At 38.7% G+C, this 18,528-nt stretch overlaps 4 protein-coding genes across 4 annotated transcripts; all 4 read left to right on the forward strand.

Annotated features, from left to right (window-relative positions):
- The first annotated feature begins 170 nt into the window (after window positions 1–170).
- On the forward strand, window positions 171–2,335 carry LOC106916845 (trypsin-2-like). The gene is given in 6 exon segments (XM_088013991.1): window positions 171–248; window positions 410–600; window positions 683–734; window positions 736–958; window positions 1,879–2,015; window positions 2,111–2,335. Coding segments are annotated over 6 exon segments (828 nt in total). The 3' UTR covers window positions 2,258–2,335.
- A 3,976-nt stretch (window positions 2,336–6,311) lies between these two features.
- Window positions 6,312–7,743, forward strand: LOC106916846 (trypsin-1). Its single transcript, XM_088013724.1, has 6 exons — window positions 6,312–6,409; window positions 6,494–6,644; window positions 6,739–6,989; window positions 7,097–7,233; window positions 7,365–7,466; window positions 7,596–7,743. Exons 1-6 carry the CDS (start codon window positions 6,370–6,372, stop codon window positions 7,641–7,643), a joined length of 729 nt encoding a protein of 242 aa, XP_087869850.1. The 5' UTR covers window positions 6,312–6,369; the 3' UTR covers window positions 7,644–7,743.
- Window positions 7,744–10,527: 2,784 nt separating this feature from the next.
- Window positions 10,528–11,999, forward strand: LOC148154989 (trypsin-1). The gene is made up of 6 exons (XM_088014216.1): window positions 10,528–10,631; window positions 10,716–10,866; window positions 10,947–11,197; window positions 11,305–11,441; window positions 11,573–11,674; window positions 11,805–11,999. Exons 1-6 carry the CDS (start codon window positions 10,592–10,594, stop codon window positions 11,850–11,852), a joined length of 729 nt encoding a protein of 242 aa, XP_087870342.1. The 5' UTR covers window positions 10,528–10,591; the 3' UTR covers window positions 11,853–11,999.
- A 1,212-nt stretch (window positions 12,000–13,211) lies between these two features.
- mrpl17 (mitochondrial ribosomal protein L17) lies at window positions 13,212–17,652 on the forward strand. Its single transcript, XM_014985430.2, has 3 exons — window positions 13,212–13,635; window positions 17,067–17,135; window positions 17,231–17,652. Exons 1-3 carry the CDS (start codon window positions 13,462–13,464, stop codon window positions 17,489–17,491), a joined length of 504 nt encoding a protein of 167 aa, XP_014840916.1. The 5' UTR covers window positions 13,212–13,461; the 3' UTR covers window positions 17,492–17,652.
- Window positions 17,653–18,528: the final 876 nt, after the last annotated feature.

The raw sequence follows: 18,528 nt of genomic DNA on the forward strand, positions 1-18,528 counted from the left end.
CTGTATTTTTTTTTTTTTTGTTTTCTCTCAAGTCAGTCAACAATTTTATGAAAAAACTAAACAGATATAAGCAGTTGGCATATTTTCAAAGTGTGTTGTTTTTACCTCGTTAAGATAATTCCTGGCTTTGTTTTCTAAAAAAATAAAAAATAAATACTCACAGACCCGAGATGTGGGTAGAGATCGGGATGGATGTGAATGAGGGTGGAGGTGACAAGATGTCGAGAAGGAGGAGGGATCCAGTGGAGGTCACATAAATGCAGAGGGCAGCAGGTCATCCACATTCACTCTGGGTGTAGAAAGTCAGGAGGAAACCACAAAATGAATGTCATCTTTTTCCTGCTCCTGGGAGCTGCAGGTAAAAGTCTTTGCAGTATCTAAACATGATTTAAGATGAAGGAATTTGCAGAAACTTGAAGAAGATGTGCACCTTGCTGATGTCACAGCTGCAGCTGCCCTGGACAACAAGATAGTGGGAGGCGACCAGTGTGAAGCCCATTCTCAGCCCTGGCAGGCGTCCCTCAATATCGGCTATCTCTACTGCAGAGGCTCTCTCATTAACGACCAGTGGATCATCTCTGCTGCCCATTGCTGGCAAAAGTGTGTACTACACCCACAGCACACAAATGCCTCAATTTAACTTTTCAGAATGAAAATCATGTGTTGCTTGTCTCCCTTTCAGCCCTTATTCACAGATTGCCATTTTCGGCAATCTGTGAATAAGATTACATCATAATCTGGATGCATGAAGGTACTGAGCAGTTCATGGCTGTTGATGCCATCTACTGGCACGGGAGTTACGATTACCAGACTTTCAACTATGACATCATGCTGATGAAACTGGCACATCCAGTGGCAATCAATGAGTATGTGAAGCCTGTTGCTCTGCCTAAAGCCTGTCCCTCACCTGGAGACACGTGCATGGTGTCTGGATGGGGGAACATCTACACTGATCAAGGTGAGATGTGTCTGTACTTTGGAAGATAATCTGTTGTTTTTGTTTGTTTTTTTTTTCTTCTAATCTCGGATGTATTACTGGCTTCAGTCACAGCAGGAGTAGCACATGAATAATGTTAAATTCTACTCACTTTTGCATATGCGCAGAAAAACAATGATGTCTGTGGATTTTTCACATCTCTATATCAAATATTACTTGTTGCAGGAAGACAATAAGATGTATTTGTTTATTTCAAATATACATTTTAAGCAGACTTGATCTTAGTTTTTAGCTTTTTCTTATGGATATTTGCAAAAAGATATCATTTTTAAATTTTCAGTATTGAATATTGAGAATTTTCTAAGAAATTATGCAAAAGCTTCAGTCATCTTTGCACTAAATACTGTCATTTGAATAATAGACATGCATATCTTTCTACCTACCTATTTAACTGGTTTTCTAAGTAGTGCATAATAGTAAAATGAAAGAAAAATTGCTTGATATTCTATCAATTATTTTAGAACCTATGCTTGAAAATATGGCACGTTTATATTTAGTCTACATGGGGAAATTCTTCCATTCTTCTTTGCTGAACACACCAGCTGCAGTGCAGTGGAGCTCAGTCATTTCTGCCGCTGCTGCCATCTTTCACCAAAGAAATTGTGTGCTTAGAATGCATTAGTTTCTCCCACAATTGAATTACAGAGAGACCAGAAAATTTGGTTTCAACAGCATTAAATGTCCAACATTTCTTTTCACTTTTTTTGACTGTTTATTAGGTTAAATTGAAATACAATGCATTTAATTTGTGGATATAACACTACAAAACGTGGAGTAACTCAAGGGGTATAATTTTCCACTTACATATCAGTGATGTCGCTGAGATTTTTCTTGCAATATTTTTTTTTAAAATGTTTCTTCCAACTTCTCTCAAATTACAGTGTTCAATCCATTTTACCTCCAGTGTGTGGAAGTGGCCATACTGTCCGACAAGGAATGTGAGAACTCCTACCCCGGCATGATCACTGAGTGTATGGTGTGTGCAGGATATCTGGAGGGAGGCAAGGATGCTTGTCTGGTATTTTATGCACAATTGCACAAAAATGGATCGACTGTATAACTCTTCTGAAGGATTTTTTTTTTCTTTTTTCCACCTCACTTTGTCCTGCTCAGGGTGACTCCGGCGGCCCTCTGGTGTGTAATGGAGAGCTGCAGGGAATAGTGTCTTGGGGTCAGGGCTGCACTCAGCCCAACTACCCGGGTGTTTACACCAAAGTTTGTGCTCTCATGCCCTGGATCAACGAGATTCTTGTGATGTGATCTCATTTTACGAAACAACAGGAAAAAGAGGAAATTAGGGGAAATAAACGGAGGCATAAATAATCAGGAGGATGTTGAAGGTGGTTCAGAAAAAAAAAAAAGAGCAGTAGAGCAGAAAAGCTGCTATTGGTAGAATGAATCATCTAAAACCAGTGAGATTCAAACATACATACATCAGAATAATCAGACAATGGCTGAATTGAGCTAATTGTAAACAGAATGTGCATATCTCAGTGATGGTCTTTTGCTTAACAATAGCTCTGCTTTTCTTCATTAATCTGATGAATTTTAATCTGTTTTGACAATATCAAAGAGAAACAGTTTTATCTCTACCAACAAGAAGTTAATTTGTTTTTAAATCCATATTTGGTATCAGAAGATCACTTTGAATTTACTTTTTGCTAATTTGGGACATTTTACTGAACAAGACCCACACTATTCTGCTGCTGCAACATCCATAAAGAGAAAAAAAAAATCCATCTGTCATTTTTTTTCCACCCTTTTTGCCATAAGTGGAGTCTAAAAGCCTTCTACTTTGAAGCTTTCCTCAACCAAACAAATAAAGATAAGTGCTGCTTTCTGCGCTCTATTTCTGCGTGCACCCTCTTTCTAGAATGTTCCAGTAAGTGTAAGCTGAAAAGTGTATCATGTCCAGGATTATTATGTATGCCTTGCAACATAAAATCAGTTTTGATTTTACTTTGCTTTCCTCAGTTTCCATTAATTTTAATGCAACATCGCAAGAATGAGAACAGATGGTATACAACCTAATATATCAATATTAGCACACATTATTTTAACCTTCACTCCTGAGTTCCTTTCATTACTGAAATCTTGATCAGAAAAACAGATTTCAGTTGTGAAATCTTTTTAGGAGGTTCACTTTGTTGTGAACTTCTTAAGAAAAAAACACATGAAAGACACTCAAAAAAAGCACAATAATTAGCGGATAAATTGCAATAAGTTTAATTTCATGCAATATTAATTATGTTGCAGCAATACCTGTAAGTAAGTGGTGTTTTTTTTTTTTTGCGACAGTCTTTTTTATTCTTGAGGCAAATAAACAATAAAACATTGTTTAAATCTACCTCGTCATTTAGTAAAAAAAATAATTAAATGAATATGAAATAAAAAGATTAAACCCACAATTTGGTGGACACCATGATTAACTTGCAAAGCACACGGTTCGGCTCACCAGTCACCAATTTTGAATTACCTTCTTTTTCTTAAGGTTTGTTGAAGCTCCTCTCTCTGCTACCTTGTCATTGGCTTAAATTATTTAGAGAGAACCTGTCTGATCAATGTTTAAAAAATGCCAAAACCCAACATACAGTGCCCCAATCTGAAGAAATAAGAAAAAAACTCCAGCAAATCAGTGTATAAACTCATCCATCCATTCTCTTACACCCTTATCCCGTTGGGGTCAGGAGGGATGCTGGTGCTTACCTCCGGCTCTCAACGGGCGAGATGCGGGGTACACCCTGGACAGATCACCAGTCCATCGCACTGGAAGAACCATTATCCACAAATGAAGAAAACATGAAACGTTGGTTAATTCAATTCAAATCAGTATATTTACCGCACCAACTCACAACACACTTCATCTCAATGCACTTTACAAAAAAAAAGTAAATTCAGTCCAATCATAAATCCATTCTAATTAATCCAATACTAGTTGTCAAACAATGCAGTTAACACTTATACCAACACTCCATAGATGACCCTTTACCTGAGGTCCCAAAACACCCACCAACATTTAGAACCCTGCAGAACTCACAAGTCATTAAGATGCTGAATTTTGTTAAGGATATGAAAAATAGATGTATTAGAAAAGTGCAAAAATAGTGTGTCAAACTGAACATATTATGTTAAACTGTGTGGCCCAGGTGAATAAATTGGATCAATTAGTTGTTAGCCCTGGTACGGCCAGTTGTTAAAGCTACAGACCTAAAAGAGAATAAAATCAGCGAAAGTTCAGATAAAGTTCAGCCTTACTTTAATTCAAATATTTCTTTTCTGGTTGAAAGTTAGCCTGGCAGTTCTTCTCTGAACATCCAGTACCCCAGAATACAACACCCTGCAGCTCACCGTTGCACAGGAGGGCCACCAGAGTCATTCTGGGGACAAAGTGTTTGGATTCAGAATGAAATTCTACTAGAGCTCAGTGTGGATTACTAAGTGTTTAATATGCTGATTCATAAGCCCATTTAAATACCTGGCAAGCGTCCTTTGCCTTCCTCCAGACATCCCGCACAGAACACGGAACTGTTGATGATGCCAGGGTGTGAGTTTCTGCAAACACTACAGGGATGTCAACACACTGCAGCTTAGGATCATCAACAGCTAAAGAACAAAACAGATCTGAGGATGCGTTAAGGATACAGAGTCTTCAAGTTGCTGGCCTAAAAGGTGTGGTTTTCATTCCCACCTTTGGCATCTTGTTTACATCTTGCTTGTGCGGTGTGGTTGGTCCAGGCTGGATTCGGGTCTGAGACAGTCTGTTTTGGTAGATTTTGTTTCCTAACCCTAATCCCAAAACAGAGAGGAGGCCGAAAGCACTCTCTCTATATGCATGGAAATGTCAATCAGTCAGTCCCACTATTTACTAAGCACAAACGTATGTTGACAAAAAAGTGGTTGATTTAACCTCTCTGTTTGGAGGTAGTTGCATTTTTGCATTTCTATTCATAAAGAGGAAAAGGTAAACAGAAAATAACATTAATTTAAATGCAAAATCCTAAATAAGATGAATATGTAAAATCAATATTGTATATTTTTTTGTTAGTTTTACATTGCCAGAGTATTAATGTTCCTACCAAATGTATTTTTAGACGTCTCACAGCTGTGCGTTTCCCAGCCGCAAATTCCGTCATGGAGGTTGTGAGATCCTTGTAAAGTTTATTTTTCTGTCTAAATAGCATTTGGAACAGCGTGAAATGGAAAATAAGAAAGTATTTTACATTTTTAAAAATAGAGGAAATAGTAATATCACATGCCAAAAAGTCATTTAGGTATTTAGGTACAAAGATGATCTTGAAGCGGACAAATGCGACTACTACTATTCTCAGATCCTCAGTTACGTTCACATTCACCATCTTTCTCTCCTCAAAACGTTTCTGTTTGTAAGTTTCATTAAGAGAATGACAGATTATTTTTTCTGCATACTGTTTGAGGAGTCTGTAGATATTCCCGTCAAGTAGAACAGATGGGGTTTTCACATAATCCCATCACTTCCAATGCAGTAGATCCAGTCTGTGTCAGTATTAATCACTAACCCAGTTGTTGAACCGCCATAAGGATTTCTGGCATAATATTTAATTTGTTTTCTGGAAATCCATCACATTAATTCATGAAACTTTTATTTTTCCACTAATTGATAAGAAAGAAGTTACTGTGGGAAAAATGTCTGCATTTGCTCAAATCTGTGCGTCAAACATTAGTAGATATCCACCATTAGTCTTTTAATACTTTACTTCATTACATGTTGACTGATAATACTGATCAGCCATCTAATTAATCTAATTGATTAATTAGATGGCTAATGTTTCTAGCCCAACAGTCTAAAATGATGAACATAAAATGTTAAACATTAAAAACATCAGCATTGAATACTGAGAAATGACTGAGTAAGTGTGATATGTTAAAGCTATGTTCATGTCAATGAGGCCTTACTGATGTATATTTTTACTTGAAAGAAAAATATATTCAATAATTATTTGTGAAGATGTGAATTACTTGGTCAAAATTGGCACAAACAAGTTGCAGATTTTGTGATATTCAGTGTCATTCTACATGAATTGTACTTTTCCAAAGATTTCCAAATAAATATGTCTCCGACACAGTTTCATGGTTAAAGTTGATCTGTGTTAATGTGCATTAAAATAAATTGAAACCATATTGAGAATATATTTTAATTTCCTACTGCATATCTGAAGGCCAACCCTCAACACAAAAAAATGTTTGTTTTTCCAACATTCAGTGGGTTTATTCTGGAAGCTGGTTGGTCACAGATAACAGTGGGAGGTTTCCTCATAAGAAAAGCTCAAACCACCTTCCTATATAAACCAGGACTGCAGACGAAGTTCTCTCATCAATAAGATCACTCAGCAACCATGAGGTCTCTGGTGTTTGTTCTGCTCATTGGAGCTGCTTGTAAGTTTGCCTTTTGGATAAACTATTGAACTGAGTTTAAACATGTCTAGTTTAACACTGGATTTCATTTGTTTGTGTCTTTAGTTGCCTTGGAGGATGACAAGATCGTCGGAGGGTATGAGTGCACACCCTACTCTCAGCCCCATCAGGTGTCTCTGAACTCCGGCTACCACTTCTGCGGTGGCTCCCTGGTCAACGAGTTGTGGGTTGTGTCTGCTGCTCACTGCTACAAGTCGTAAGTGCTCAACATCACTCTGGTCCCATGAGACCGTTGTTTTAGTCGTCTTGTGTGTGTTTGTTCTCACACTCTGTTGTTAAACTCTGTGCAGCCGTGTTGAAGTGCGTCTGGGAGAGCACCACATCGGCATCACTGAGGGAACTGAGCAGTTCATCAGCTCCGCTGCTGTCATTCGTCACCCCAGTTACAATAGCTACACCATCGACAATGACGTCCTGCTGATCAAGCTCAGCAGACCCGCCACCCTCAACCAGTACGTGCAGCCTGTGGCTCTGCCCAGTAGCTGTGCTCCTGCTGGCACCATGTGCAAAGTCACTGGCTGGGGCAACACCATGAGCGCCAGTGAGTAAGATTTGATTCTGATTCTCAGATTTAAAGAGTGCTTTAACATCTGGTTTCTTTCAGCTTGTATTAGAGACTAATATGATATTTTGTTTTTCACAACTCAGCTGCTGACAGTAACAAGCTGCAGTGTCTGGACATCCCCATCCTGTCTGACAGGGATTGTGAAAACTCCTACCCTGGAATGATCACCGATTCCATGTTCTGTGCCGGATACCTGGAGGGAGGCAAGGACTCCTGCCAGGTAAGGAGCAGTTTAGATCCATATTCAAAGATTTGAACAGGACACTTCAGCTGCTGTTCCAGGAATGTTGGAAATATCTTTCCAGCAGTTTATCACTTATTTTCAATCATTTGTATCTGTTCTTTTGTCAGGGTGATTCTGGTGGCCCCGTTGTGTGCAACGGTCAGCTGCAGGGAATTGTTTCCTGGGGATACGGATGTGCTGAGAGAGACCACCCTGGTGTCTACGCCAAGGTAAAACTAAATTTTTTTTGTATTTGAAATTATACAGAAACATTCTAGGAAATGTTACAATTGAAGTTTGTTTTCTTTTGTAAAATACAACCTCCTTGTCCTAATCTGTCTTATTGTCCTTTTTCACAGGTCTGCCTCTTCAACGACTGGCTGCAGAGCACCATGGCCAGCAACTAAACTGGATCCCTCTATAGCCATCTAATGCTGCTGTTTGTCTACCATCATCCTGAACACCATGCAGACACTTTGACACCAATAAATAAATCATAGAAACTAATATATTTTTGGTTTCATGTCATCTTGTGCCTTTCTTTTCCTACATGTTGTTCCCACATTTCATGCACAGCTTTCAGATTCTCTTGACATAACAAATGTCATAATGCTGAAAATGTTCCACTGGTTCTGCAAGAAACACCTCTATGGCTCCTCAGCAAAAAAAATCATATTAAAAATCAGTACATTTCTTATTATTGCCATGGGAGAACAATTATTACTGTATAATAACTTTATTACAAGGTAACCAGAAAAAAACAGTCATAGCTGAATTGAGCCATGGGATCAGTAATAGCTCTGGTTGATAGGCCGATTTGCTCAGTGTTTATATAATATTTGTTTTAGTTATGACTCTTAACATTTCCAAAAGGAGAATGGGAGGTGGATCTTTTAGTTATCACAATCAGCTCCTACTTTTTGTCTGTGAGGCAGACACCTTGGCTGTAAGATGTGGCTTTTAAATGTTTTGTTTTCGATAAAGCTTATTGTTAAAGACTTAGGATAGTCTGAGCTTCCTCTGTTCTTATGCTGATAGAAGCTTCGGTTGTTGGAGGATTTGCTGACAGTCATTTCTCTCTTTGCTTTTTTCTCCTACCAATATCCATTAATGTCTTGTCTGCTATCTCCAAAATTTCCTGGATTTACCTTTGGGTTTTCTCTCAGTTTTATTCTATTTGTTCCAGTATTTTTGTTTAACCTGTGATGATGGATCATCAGTAGCGCTACTGCTATCAATAGCTTTATGTTTTCTTTTTATGGATAATAAACTTGACTGTGCCTTTCTGTGTTTAACCCAGTGTCCCTCCTAGACAGAACAATTGAAAGAGCTATTACTGTCACTAACTAGATGTACTCTGTTTTTTGGGCAATAGATTTTACTACTGCCTTAGTGTTCATCTATTTAGCTGAGTTTCACACCCAAATGAAGCCACTAACGGATGTATTGCCTCCTTACTTCTTTATCACTGAAAGCTGTTCTGGGCCAGAGCTTGTGTTTTTTTGTTTTTTTTAATGTATGGTAAAATGGATAAAAGGCTTGTACTTGTTTAGCGCTTTATTAAGTCTAGAGGATCCCAAAGCACTTCACACTACATTCAGTCATTCACCCATTTACACACTGAAAGTGGCAACCCACTGAATAGTAGCCACAGCTGCTGTGCACCGGGCCCTCTGACCACCACCTACTCTGTCTTCTTAAACCCCCAGTAAGTTAGTGGCAGATAGCTGCTCACAATGAGCCAAGTCTTGTTAGTGGTTTTTTCCACATTAAGGAAGGTTTTCTTACTACTGTCACCACATGCAAGTTAAGGAGGATGATAATTACAAATTCAGTGATTCATTTCAAACCCTTCAGATGTAAATCCTTTTTTACTAATTGGGATATAAAACTGTTGAATTAATTCTAAAAATCGGACATTTTTATGCATTTCCTATTTATTCTTTCAAGATGTTGTCTCCCAGATTGAATGATTTTTCTCACGTAAACTACAGCTTTCACTGGTGCTGTTGTTTAAAGTTGTGCACAACAGTTTTACCCAAAAAATAAGGTTGTACTCAGAGAGCAAATACAGTAAAAATACAAAGCATTGTGTTCAGTGTCTTATATTACCTTACCTCACTTCAAGTTGCTGTGAAATTAGTGTGTCATACGTTCAGGTAGAGTCACAACGGTCTATCTGGTGAACCATTGGAACTATTTGCCTATCTTAGACACAAACATGGTGTAAAGACTTTTTATTTAGATGCCACTGACACGTTTATATGAACACATGTTTTTGAGGAATGAACTGTCTATTCTAAACAAGTGACACACTTTGGCAGGTTATGTTTTTTCTTTACTGCTTTGGCCTGCTAAAAGGAGTGGGGATCCACTCAGTTTTCATCATCGCTATTTCAGTAGAGCAGAAAAAAACCTCTTGTAAACGTGTTAATCATTGGACGTTGGTGTCCAACCAATGTGTCATTGGTTAGACACATTGTCCTTACTCTTTTGCAAAACGGTTAACACAGATCTCATTCCAGCAGTCCAAACACCATGGTTTTAAATGTGGTAACCAAACAGAAATCATTTGTTATTAACTATTAGACTCTAAACTACTGAAGCATCCTCCCTCCAGAACTTAACATCATCTGCCTTTTTCAGCAGTAAACATGCTCCTCCTGTCTCAAAAGAACCAATTGTTCCAGTTCTTGCCAGTCAGAGGGAAAAAGTCATATTAATAGTTACTATCAGCTGCCTGATATGAATGTCTCCTTTCAGAACATTTTGCTGGACATTTAACAATATTTAACCTGATCTGATTGACACAGATGGCAAATTCACATGATACCATTAATGCTCAAGGTAATGCTGTCAATCATTGTCAGTAGTGTTACCAGAATTAACCTGGCATAAGAGTGAGTTAAATAAAAAAAATACTTGTTCATAATATAATAATATTGTAAAATTGTATCTGAAATGGAGTTTTTAAAAATAAATATTTAATTAAATATACAACTGTTTTCCAGGTTGATTTTTATGACAAATAGAAGTCTGCGCTAAGAAAAAACTCCTAAATAGTCCTACATGTTATAAAAACAAATGCTTATAGATCTGTGGAATGTTTTAAAGAATCTTCTCCTTTTTTTCTTGCTTATCTTTAAATCATGTATTGATCTCCATCTTCAGCTGCATATCTGAAGGCTCTTTACAAAAGATGTTTGTTTTTCCAACATTCAGTGGGTTTGTTCTGGAAGCTGGTTGGTCACAGATACCAGTGGGAGGTTTCCTCATAAGAAAAGCTCAAACCACCTTCCTATATAAACCAGGACCGCAGACGAAGTTCTCTCATCAACAAGATCACTCAGCAACCATGAGGTCTCTGGTGTTTGTTCTGCTCATTGGAGCTGCTTGTAAGTTTGCCTTTTGGATAAACTATTGAACTGAGTTTAAACATGTCTAGTTTAACACTGGATTTCATTTGTTTGTGTCTTTAGTTGCCTTGGAGGACGACAAGATCGTCGGAGGGTATGAGTGCACACCCTACTCTCAGCCCCATCAGGTGTCTCTGAACTCCGGCTACCACTTCTGCGGTGGCTCCCTGGTCAACGAGTTGTGGGTTGTGTCTGCTGCTCACTGCTACAAGTCGTAAGTGCTCAACATCACTCTGGTCCCATGAGACCGTTGTGTGTGTTTGTTCTCACACTCTGTTGTTAAACTCTGTGCAGCCGTGTTGAAGTGCGTCTGGGAGAGCACCACATCGGCATCACTGAGGGAACTGAGCAGTTCATCAGCTCCGCTGCTGTCATTCGTCACCCCAGTTACAATAGCTACACCATCGACAATGACGTCCTGCTGATCAAGCTCAGCAGACCCGCCACCCTCAACCAGTACGTGCAGCCTGTGGCTCTGCCCAGTAGCTGTGCTCCTGCTGGCACCATGTGCAAAGTCACTGGCTGGGGCAACACCATGAGCGCCAGTGAGTAAGATTTGATGCTGATTCTCAGATTTAAAGAGTGCTTTAACATCTCGTTTCTTCCTGCTTGTATTAGAGACTTATATGATGTTTTGTTTTTCACAACTCAGCTGCTGACAGTAACAAGCTGCAGTGTCTGGACATCCCCATCCTGTCTGACAGGGATTGTGAAAACTCCTACCCTGGAATGATCACCGATTCCATGTTCTGTGCCGGATACCTGGAGGGAGGCAAGGACTCCTGCCAGGTAAGGAGCAGTTTAGATCCATATTCAAAGATTTGAACAGGACACTTCAGCTGCTGTTCCAGGAATCTTGGAAATATCTTTCCAGCAGTTTATCATTTATTTTCAATCATTTTTATCTGTTCTTTTGTCAGGGTGATTCTGGTGGCCCCGTTGTGTGCAACGGTCAGCTGCAGGGAATTGTTTCCTGGGGATACGGATGTGCTGAGAGAGACCACCCTGGTGTCTACGCCAAGGTAAAACATTTTTTTTTTTTGTATTTGAAATTATACAGAAACATACTAGGAAAAGTTACAATTGAAGTTTGGTTTATTTTGTAAAATACAATCTCCTTGGCTTAATCTGTCTTATTGTCCTTTTTCACAGGTCTGCCTCTTCAACGACTGGCTGCAGAGCACCATGGCCAGCAACTAAACTGGATTCTTCTACAGCCATCTAACACTGCTGCATTTCTTCTAATATGCTATCGATAAGGAAATTTTGCAACATTTTTCATCATCAAGCAGTCAGTTTCTTGCAAAATAATACAAAAATGAACAATAAACTCTCTGATATTCTTTATGTTTCGTTTTACTTTTATAAAGACCTGCCCTTGAGGTCTGTGCATACTCACACAAACAGATACATTTCTTATGACTTCAAGAACAAAGTTCTCACTGGCATAGCTGACAAAAACAGAAGTCCAAAATGTTCAAAGGACATTTTTATAGGTTGCCCCATTTGCAGCACACCCACTTTATCTTTCAAGAATAATGTTCTGCTCAAATGATACATCTAGAATAAGCTTCAAGAACTCCAGGGCTGTAGAAATAGAAGAAAGCCATTTTGTTCTTGTAGCTCTAGAAAAGAGTAACATATCAACAGGTGTCATCATCTTGGCTGTTTGTGAGCTTAAATTCATGGTTTGTCATTTAATTTTAAATGTGACTAGTCATTTATTATATATGAAACTTCACATACCATTGCTGTCCGGTTTATGATTTCAAGTGATAGACCATCAGAAAGTAGTGGATAATTTTTAAGTTGAAAGATGATCACTTCATCTCAAGCCAGTCATAGTGAGAAAGATTTCTGACTGAGCAGTCTAAAGAAAATTCAGCACACCACTACAACATTTACTTTTAGAGGAACAAAATAAAACATCTAGAATAGACAAATATGTTTGTTTGTTTTTTTTGTTACCATTGGAGTCGGGTAGGATTGCTACAGACACCTGGTGTGAATTCCATTTCCATAGTATTATTAGAAATATATCAACTGAGAAAAATGTTGATGTTATGCTTCCCCTGTTGAATGTCGAATGAAGCAAAGAGTCCTTTCAGGGCTTGGAGTTTTCCTTTGAAATTTAAATACACCATTTATTTGAAATGTATCCTAATCACTTACATAGGATTTCTTTGTTCTCCAGAACCCTTGCATGGGGAATAAGCAGTTGTGTAAATCACAGCAGCGGGAGCTGTTTCCTAGGAGTTCAGGATGCATGGAGAAAATTCATCCCAGTGTTCATGCTGAGACAGAAAATAAGCAACTGGTTTTTATTTTGTTTTTTTGTTTTGTTTTGTTTTGTTTGTTTTTTTCCTATGCTGCTGCTAACTGTGCAATATTATATTTTACTAAATAATACTTTAATTTAGTTACACAATGTATTCAATAGATGTACGAAAATAAATTATGTAATATAAGTGGAAATGCACTCTGTTTCTATTATTCATTAATTCATTCATTTGAAAAGGCGACGTCGGTTTATATTTATTACGTATGGTTCAGCGGAACTGTGGTTTCCTAGTTTCGTGAGCGGGTCGGACACTCTCGCCGACGCACAGACAATGTCAAAGACAGTAAAGTTACCGTAGCAAACTGAGATATTTTTTCATGTTAACGTCCTCTCTCTTTTTTTTCGTAAAAGGCAGACTGACGCAGCACTTCGCTCGCTCTATTAGGCGCGTAATTTATTGTTATTTTTTTTATAGATACCTTTTGTTTAACGTGGACGCTTGCAGTGTGGTGGAACCCACGGAACGCGATGCGCCTCACGCTGCAGATGCTAATCTCCCACGGCCGGGTGGCCAGGAGGATTGGCTTGGGCCCGGAGTCCCGGATCAACATGCTGCGGAACATCCTGACTGGACTGGTCCGGCATGAGAGGATAGAAACCACGAGGGTCAGAGCCGATGAAGTCCGCTTCTACGCCGAGAAGGTGAGGAAGGCTGGCAGGGCGAGGCCCGGTTCTCCTGATCAGACAGAAGCAATGGCTCAGTGCAACTCTGACCCGTTTCTCTGGGGCTCACCAGCAAATTGGGTTAAAATTGTTATCTCTTTTGCAGGCTTGAATGTTCACAAATTCCACATTTTAAAATATACGGTTGCTTAAAAAGACGGAAAATTGTTTAGTTGTTAGATTTCGCCTTTATTTTTATCTTTTCAGTTATTTAAAAATGCAGATTAACTACGTACAGATGAAGCCATACATTAGACTCACAACTCTTTCGTACTAAATTAGACTAAAAGTTTCATATTCTTGTTCATTTTTATCTGCTTAATGATATTTTTGAAATGATTACATATTTAATACTTTGTGGAAGGGAAGAATAACCAAAAATATCTGACCCAAGTCGTACAGTTTAAAAAGCAATTATATTAAATTCTGGCATTTAACAAATAGATATAGTTTTATTAAACTCTAACTGACATAAAATAGGGAAACGTTTATTTGACTTAATGTGAGACAGCTTGGACCAAAGGTTACGTATCTGTTTATATGGATGTAAACTGCTGGTTTAATCAGAATAGGGGTAACATTGTCTTATTTTTCCAGATTGTACTGCTAAATGCTATTATTTCGATTGTTTTTCCCATGAACAAACAACATATAGTAGAAATATTCAAAGAGCTTAAAACACTCTGCAGGCCCTTTTCAGATTTCTGCTCGGTGCCTTTGATGCACAGCACTTTGCTTACAGTTTGACACTAACTGCTAACAAACACCGGTGACGGTGTGACGCTGATCTCGTCAATGACCTCTGGAAGCTTTCTGCCTACTGAAGGCGGTTTCTGTTTCTGCTAGACTTTGTGAAATCTCTCCAACTTTTCTCACCACTGAGCTTAAAGCAGGCCCAGAAGGTGGAGCTCCTGCATAGGCCTAAACATGTATCCTCTTAGCTGCTGCTGCTAATAATAATAATGTCCTTCTCCACAGATTTCTCTCTGTAAGCCTCATATCATCAACAAACAGATCACACAGCTCTGAATCCGACAACCATCAGCTATTTTCACTCCTTAGACGAAACGTGTGATCAGCCAAACGAAAGGTTAAGGCTCCCCTGTGCCTAATTTTCAGTAAAATTTATTTTTTATTACAGAGTTGTTATATAATACCATAATATGCTATATTGTCTGCTGAGAAAATAATATCTCTTTAGAAAATACAGTAACATTGTATATATTTAAGTGTCTAAAAATATAATGCTTTGATTTTTTTTTTGTACATCTACTCAAATAATGCACAGACTGTTCAGCAGCTACTGATGAGTTGATTTTCTTCAGAGTCTTCAAACAAGTTGCTCATTTATATTTTAAATTTAAATTAAACCAGGAAAGCTGTTAAATAATACAACCCCTGGCAAAAAGTATGGAATCACCAGTGTTGGATGAGCAGTCATTCAGACATTTCATGCTGTAAAACAAACTCGGATCAAAAACATGATACAATATTAAGGTCATTCCAAAGTGCAACTTGTTGGCTTTCAGGAACACTCAAAGAAATGAAGAGAAAACATTGTGGAAGTCAGTGAATGATACTTTTATTGACCAAACACAGGGAAATAAATATGGAATCACTCAATTCTGAGGAAAAAAGTATGGAATCACTCAAATTGGAGGTAGAAAAAAGGACACACCCAGTCTATTTCCTTTCCCTAAATGGACACCTGCCCCAGATTAGATGTGCCCGTTAGTGTGCAGTTCAAAACACCTGCAGTCATGACACCTTGGAGGGCTGCTGGACGAAGTGGAGTGGCGAGAACCATGACTCCAACAAGAGAAATGTCCCTTGAAACAAAAGAGAGGATTGTGAAACTTCTTGAAGAAGGTAACCCTTCACGCATGGTTGCTAAAGATGTGGGCTGTTCACAGTCAGCTGTATCCAAGATATGGTCCAAACACAAACAGCATGGAATGGTTGTTAAAGCCAAGCGTACTGGTAGACCAAGAAAGACATTAAAGCGTCAAGACAAACAACTAAAGGTCATTTGTCTTGAAAACCAAAAAAGTACAACTAAACAGATGAAGCATAAATGGGAGGAAGCTGGAGTCAATGTATGTGACCGAACCGTAAGAAATCGCCTAAAGGAGGTGGGATTTCAATACAGGAAAGCTAAATGAAAACCAGCATTGACACCTAACCATAAAAGAACAAGATTCCGATGGGCTAAGGAGAGGCAATCATGGACTGTGGATGACTGGATGAAAGTTGTCTTCAGTGATGAGTCAAGAATCTGCATTGGACAAGGTGATGATGCTGGAACTTTTGTTTGGTGCCGTTCCAGTGAGATTTATGAAGAGGCCTGCCTGAAGAAAACAACCAAATTTCCACAGTCCTTGATGATATGGGGCTGCATGTCAGGCAAAGGCACTGGGGAGATGACTGTGGTTAATTCTTCTATCAATGCACAAGTTTACATTGACATTTTGGACAGTTTTCTCATCCCTTCAATTGAACAGATGTTTGGAGATGATGAAATGATTTTCCAAGATGACAATGCATCGTGCCATAGGGCAAAAACAGTGAAGGCATTCCTTGAAGAAAGACACATTCAGTCGATGTCATGGCCTGCAAATAGTCCAGATCTCAACCCAATAGAAAACCTGTGGTGGAGATTGAAAAAAATGTTCCACAAGAAGGCTCCAACCTGCAAAGCTGATCTGGCAACTGCTATCAAAGAGAGTAGGCACCAAATACTGTTTGTCCCTCATCAAGTCCATGCCTCAGAGACTAAAAGCTGTTATAAAAGCCAAAGATGGTGCAACTAAATACTAGTGATGTATTTTGAATGGTCTTTTGTTTATGTGTTTTTCATGATTCCATACTTTTTTCCTCAGAATTGAGTGATTCCATATTTATTTCCCTGTGTTTGGTCAATAAAAGTATCATTCACTGACTTCCACAATGTTTTCTCTTCATTTCTTTGAGTGTTCCTGAAAGCCAACAAGTTGCACTTTGGAATGACCTTAATATTGTGTCATGTTTTTGATCCGAGTTTGTTTTACAGCATGAAATGTCTGAATGACTGCTCATCCAACACTGGTGATTCCATACTTTTTGCCAGGGGTTGTATATCTGCACTTATTAAAATATGCCAGTTACTTATTCAGAAGTCAGATTATAAAATGTGGCCCTCGCCTGTGGCTCAGCTAAGCCTCGTCTGTCCCGGGTTTTCTCCGTGTGTTTAAGCCTGGCGTTGGGCTTTAGTAAAGCTTTCTAGTAATCCTGCAGATTCTCCTGAAGTCTGGTTGAACCTCATGTAGAAACTCTGCTACCTGTTTGTAAATGTAATCATGCAGCACAATCTGAATTCTCCTTGCACGATAAGTCCTTCTGACTGTGGATATTTTTTTGTTTCATCTTCCCAGCTGATCGACTATGCCAAGAAAGGAGACACAGATGAGAAGGCGATGAAAATGGCCAGCTTTTGGCTCACGGTGCGTGTTTGCAGCTCTCTTCATGCTTGTGGAGGTAAAAGCTGCGTAATGGAGAGGAGTTTGTTTGAAGTTTCCCTCCTGCTCCCTCTCTCCAGGAAAAGGATCTCGTCCCGAAGCTCTTTAAAGTCCTCGCTCCGCGTTTTGAAAACCATTCAACCGGCTACACGCGGATGGCCCGGATCCCCAACAGAGAGAACCTGGACAGAGCCCAGATGGCCGTGTTGGAGTACAAAGGCAACCCGTTTCCACCTCTTTATCCCGTGAAGAAGGAGAATGAACTGACTCTCATCAACCAGCTCCTCAAAGGCTACAGAGAGGAGAGGGCGAGGGCAAGAGTGTTGGGTGCTGAAGCCTAAATACTCCCATGGTTTTTGGTTTTTCATGTTGCAAAAAGAGCCTTGATGCAAGTCTTCAACATGACCAGTTTTAAAGCTCCAATGTGATCTGAAAACAAGAACTGATCTGTAAAATAATAAATCTGATTGTGTGATAATAAAGTTTAATTTTCCAAACTAAAGTTCCAAGTTTGTCTTATGTCTTCAGTGTTTGAATTTAAATTAATGTATGTTCTGGTCATGGATCTTCTAAAGAAGATGAAAACTGCTGCTGCACAGAGACTGTTAAATCTGAGCCAAAAAAAAATCAATGAAACCGCCTGCTGTAAACTGTTGCATGAAAAGGTTATTGATTTCTAATAAAATGTGTCTGAACCTCTTTAAATCACATTTATGTACGAAACAATCTGATGAGCTTTGAACAGTTAAACAGAGGATTCTGCTAATGAGTTGTAAAACAGGAAATGTGGGCTGTGGACAAGTTCTGCTCCCTTCATAAAGGTTGAACACGAGTGAAACCACAAAACCGTCACGCAAAATTCAAATTTCCCAGTGAGTAAAATAAATTTACGAAAATAGTTGAGTGATGCAATAAATGCTCTCAGTCTTAAAAGCTTGAAGTTTATGCATTAAGACACATCTAGCTTTTTCTTACTTGCTTCACCTGACATTATTTTTAGTCGCTCCTGAAATCTTAACTCCTGCCGTTAGTGAATGTCAAAAATAATTTATCAGTAAATCTGCAGTAGCGTTCGGTTCCTAAAGGCTCATGTTGTACATGCTTTTTTTTGTGTGTGTTGTATTTCAGATCTGCAGGTCTGATTTACCTCAGTTAAGGTCAATGTTCCTGATTGAAGAAAGACAAAAAAGATTTAGCACAAATCCAAACTATGGAAGAGTTAAAAATAAACACAAAGGACCATATCAGGTCAATATCAAAAAGAACATCTTGATAGTTCTCAAGACCTTTCAGAAAATATTCTATTTGCTGATGTGCGTCACATTATCTGACATAAAACCAAAACATTTCAGCAAAGGATCAATAAGCTACACATCTT

The sequence above is a fragment of the Poecilia mexicana genome, unplaced genomic scaffold (assembly GCF_051168715.1).
Source record: "Poecilia mexicana isolate PSO_F unplaced genomic scaffold, ASM5116871v1 scaffold_16, whole genome shotgun sequence".
In the NCBI taxonomy this organism is placed as follows: domain Eukaryota; kingdom Metazoa; phylum Chordata; class Actinopteri; order Cyprinodontiformes; family Poeciliidae; genus Poecilia; species Poecilia mexicana.

Bases quoted from the DNA above. Each gene is read 5' to 3' on its own strand.
- LOC148154989 (XM_088014216.1), top strand. From the start codon at position 10,592: ATGAGGTCTCTGGTGTTTGTTCTGCTCATTGGAGCTGCTT. The intron at 10,632-10,715 runs GTAAGTTTGCCT...TTGTGTCTTTAG, and splicing joins TCTGCTCATTGGAGCTGCTT to TTGCCTTGGAGGACGACAAG. The intron at 10,867-10,946 runs GTAAGTGCTCAA...AACTCTGTGCAG, and splicing joins GCTGCTCACTGCTACAAGTC to CCGTGTTGAAGTGCGTCTGG.
- LOC106916846 (XM_088013724.1), top strand. From the start codon at position 6,370: ATGAGGTCTCTGGTGTTTGTTCTGCTCATTGGAGCTGCTT. The intron at 6,410-6,493 runs GTAAGTTTGCCT...TTGTGTCTTTAG, and splicing joins TCTGCTCATTGGAGCTGCTT to TTGCCTTGGAGGATGACAAG. The intron at 7,467-7,595 runs GTAAAACTAAAT...CCTTTTTCACAG, and splicing joins ACCCTGGTGTCTACGCCAAG to GTCTGCCTCTTCAACGACTG.
- mrpl17 (XM_014985430.2), top strand. From the start codon at position 13,462: ATGCGCCTCACGCTGCAGATGCTAATCTCCCACGGCCGGGTGGCCAGG. The intron at 13,636-17,066 runs GTGAGGAAGGCT...TCATCTTCCCAG, and splicing joins TCCGCTTCTACGCCGAGAAG to CTGATCGACTATGCCAAGAA. The intron at 17,136-17,230 runs GTGCGTGTTTGC...CCCTCTCTCCAG, and splicing joins TGGCCAGCTTTTGGCTCACG to GAAAAGGATCTCGTCCCGAA.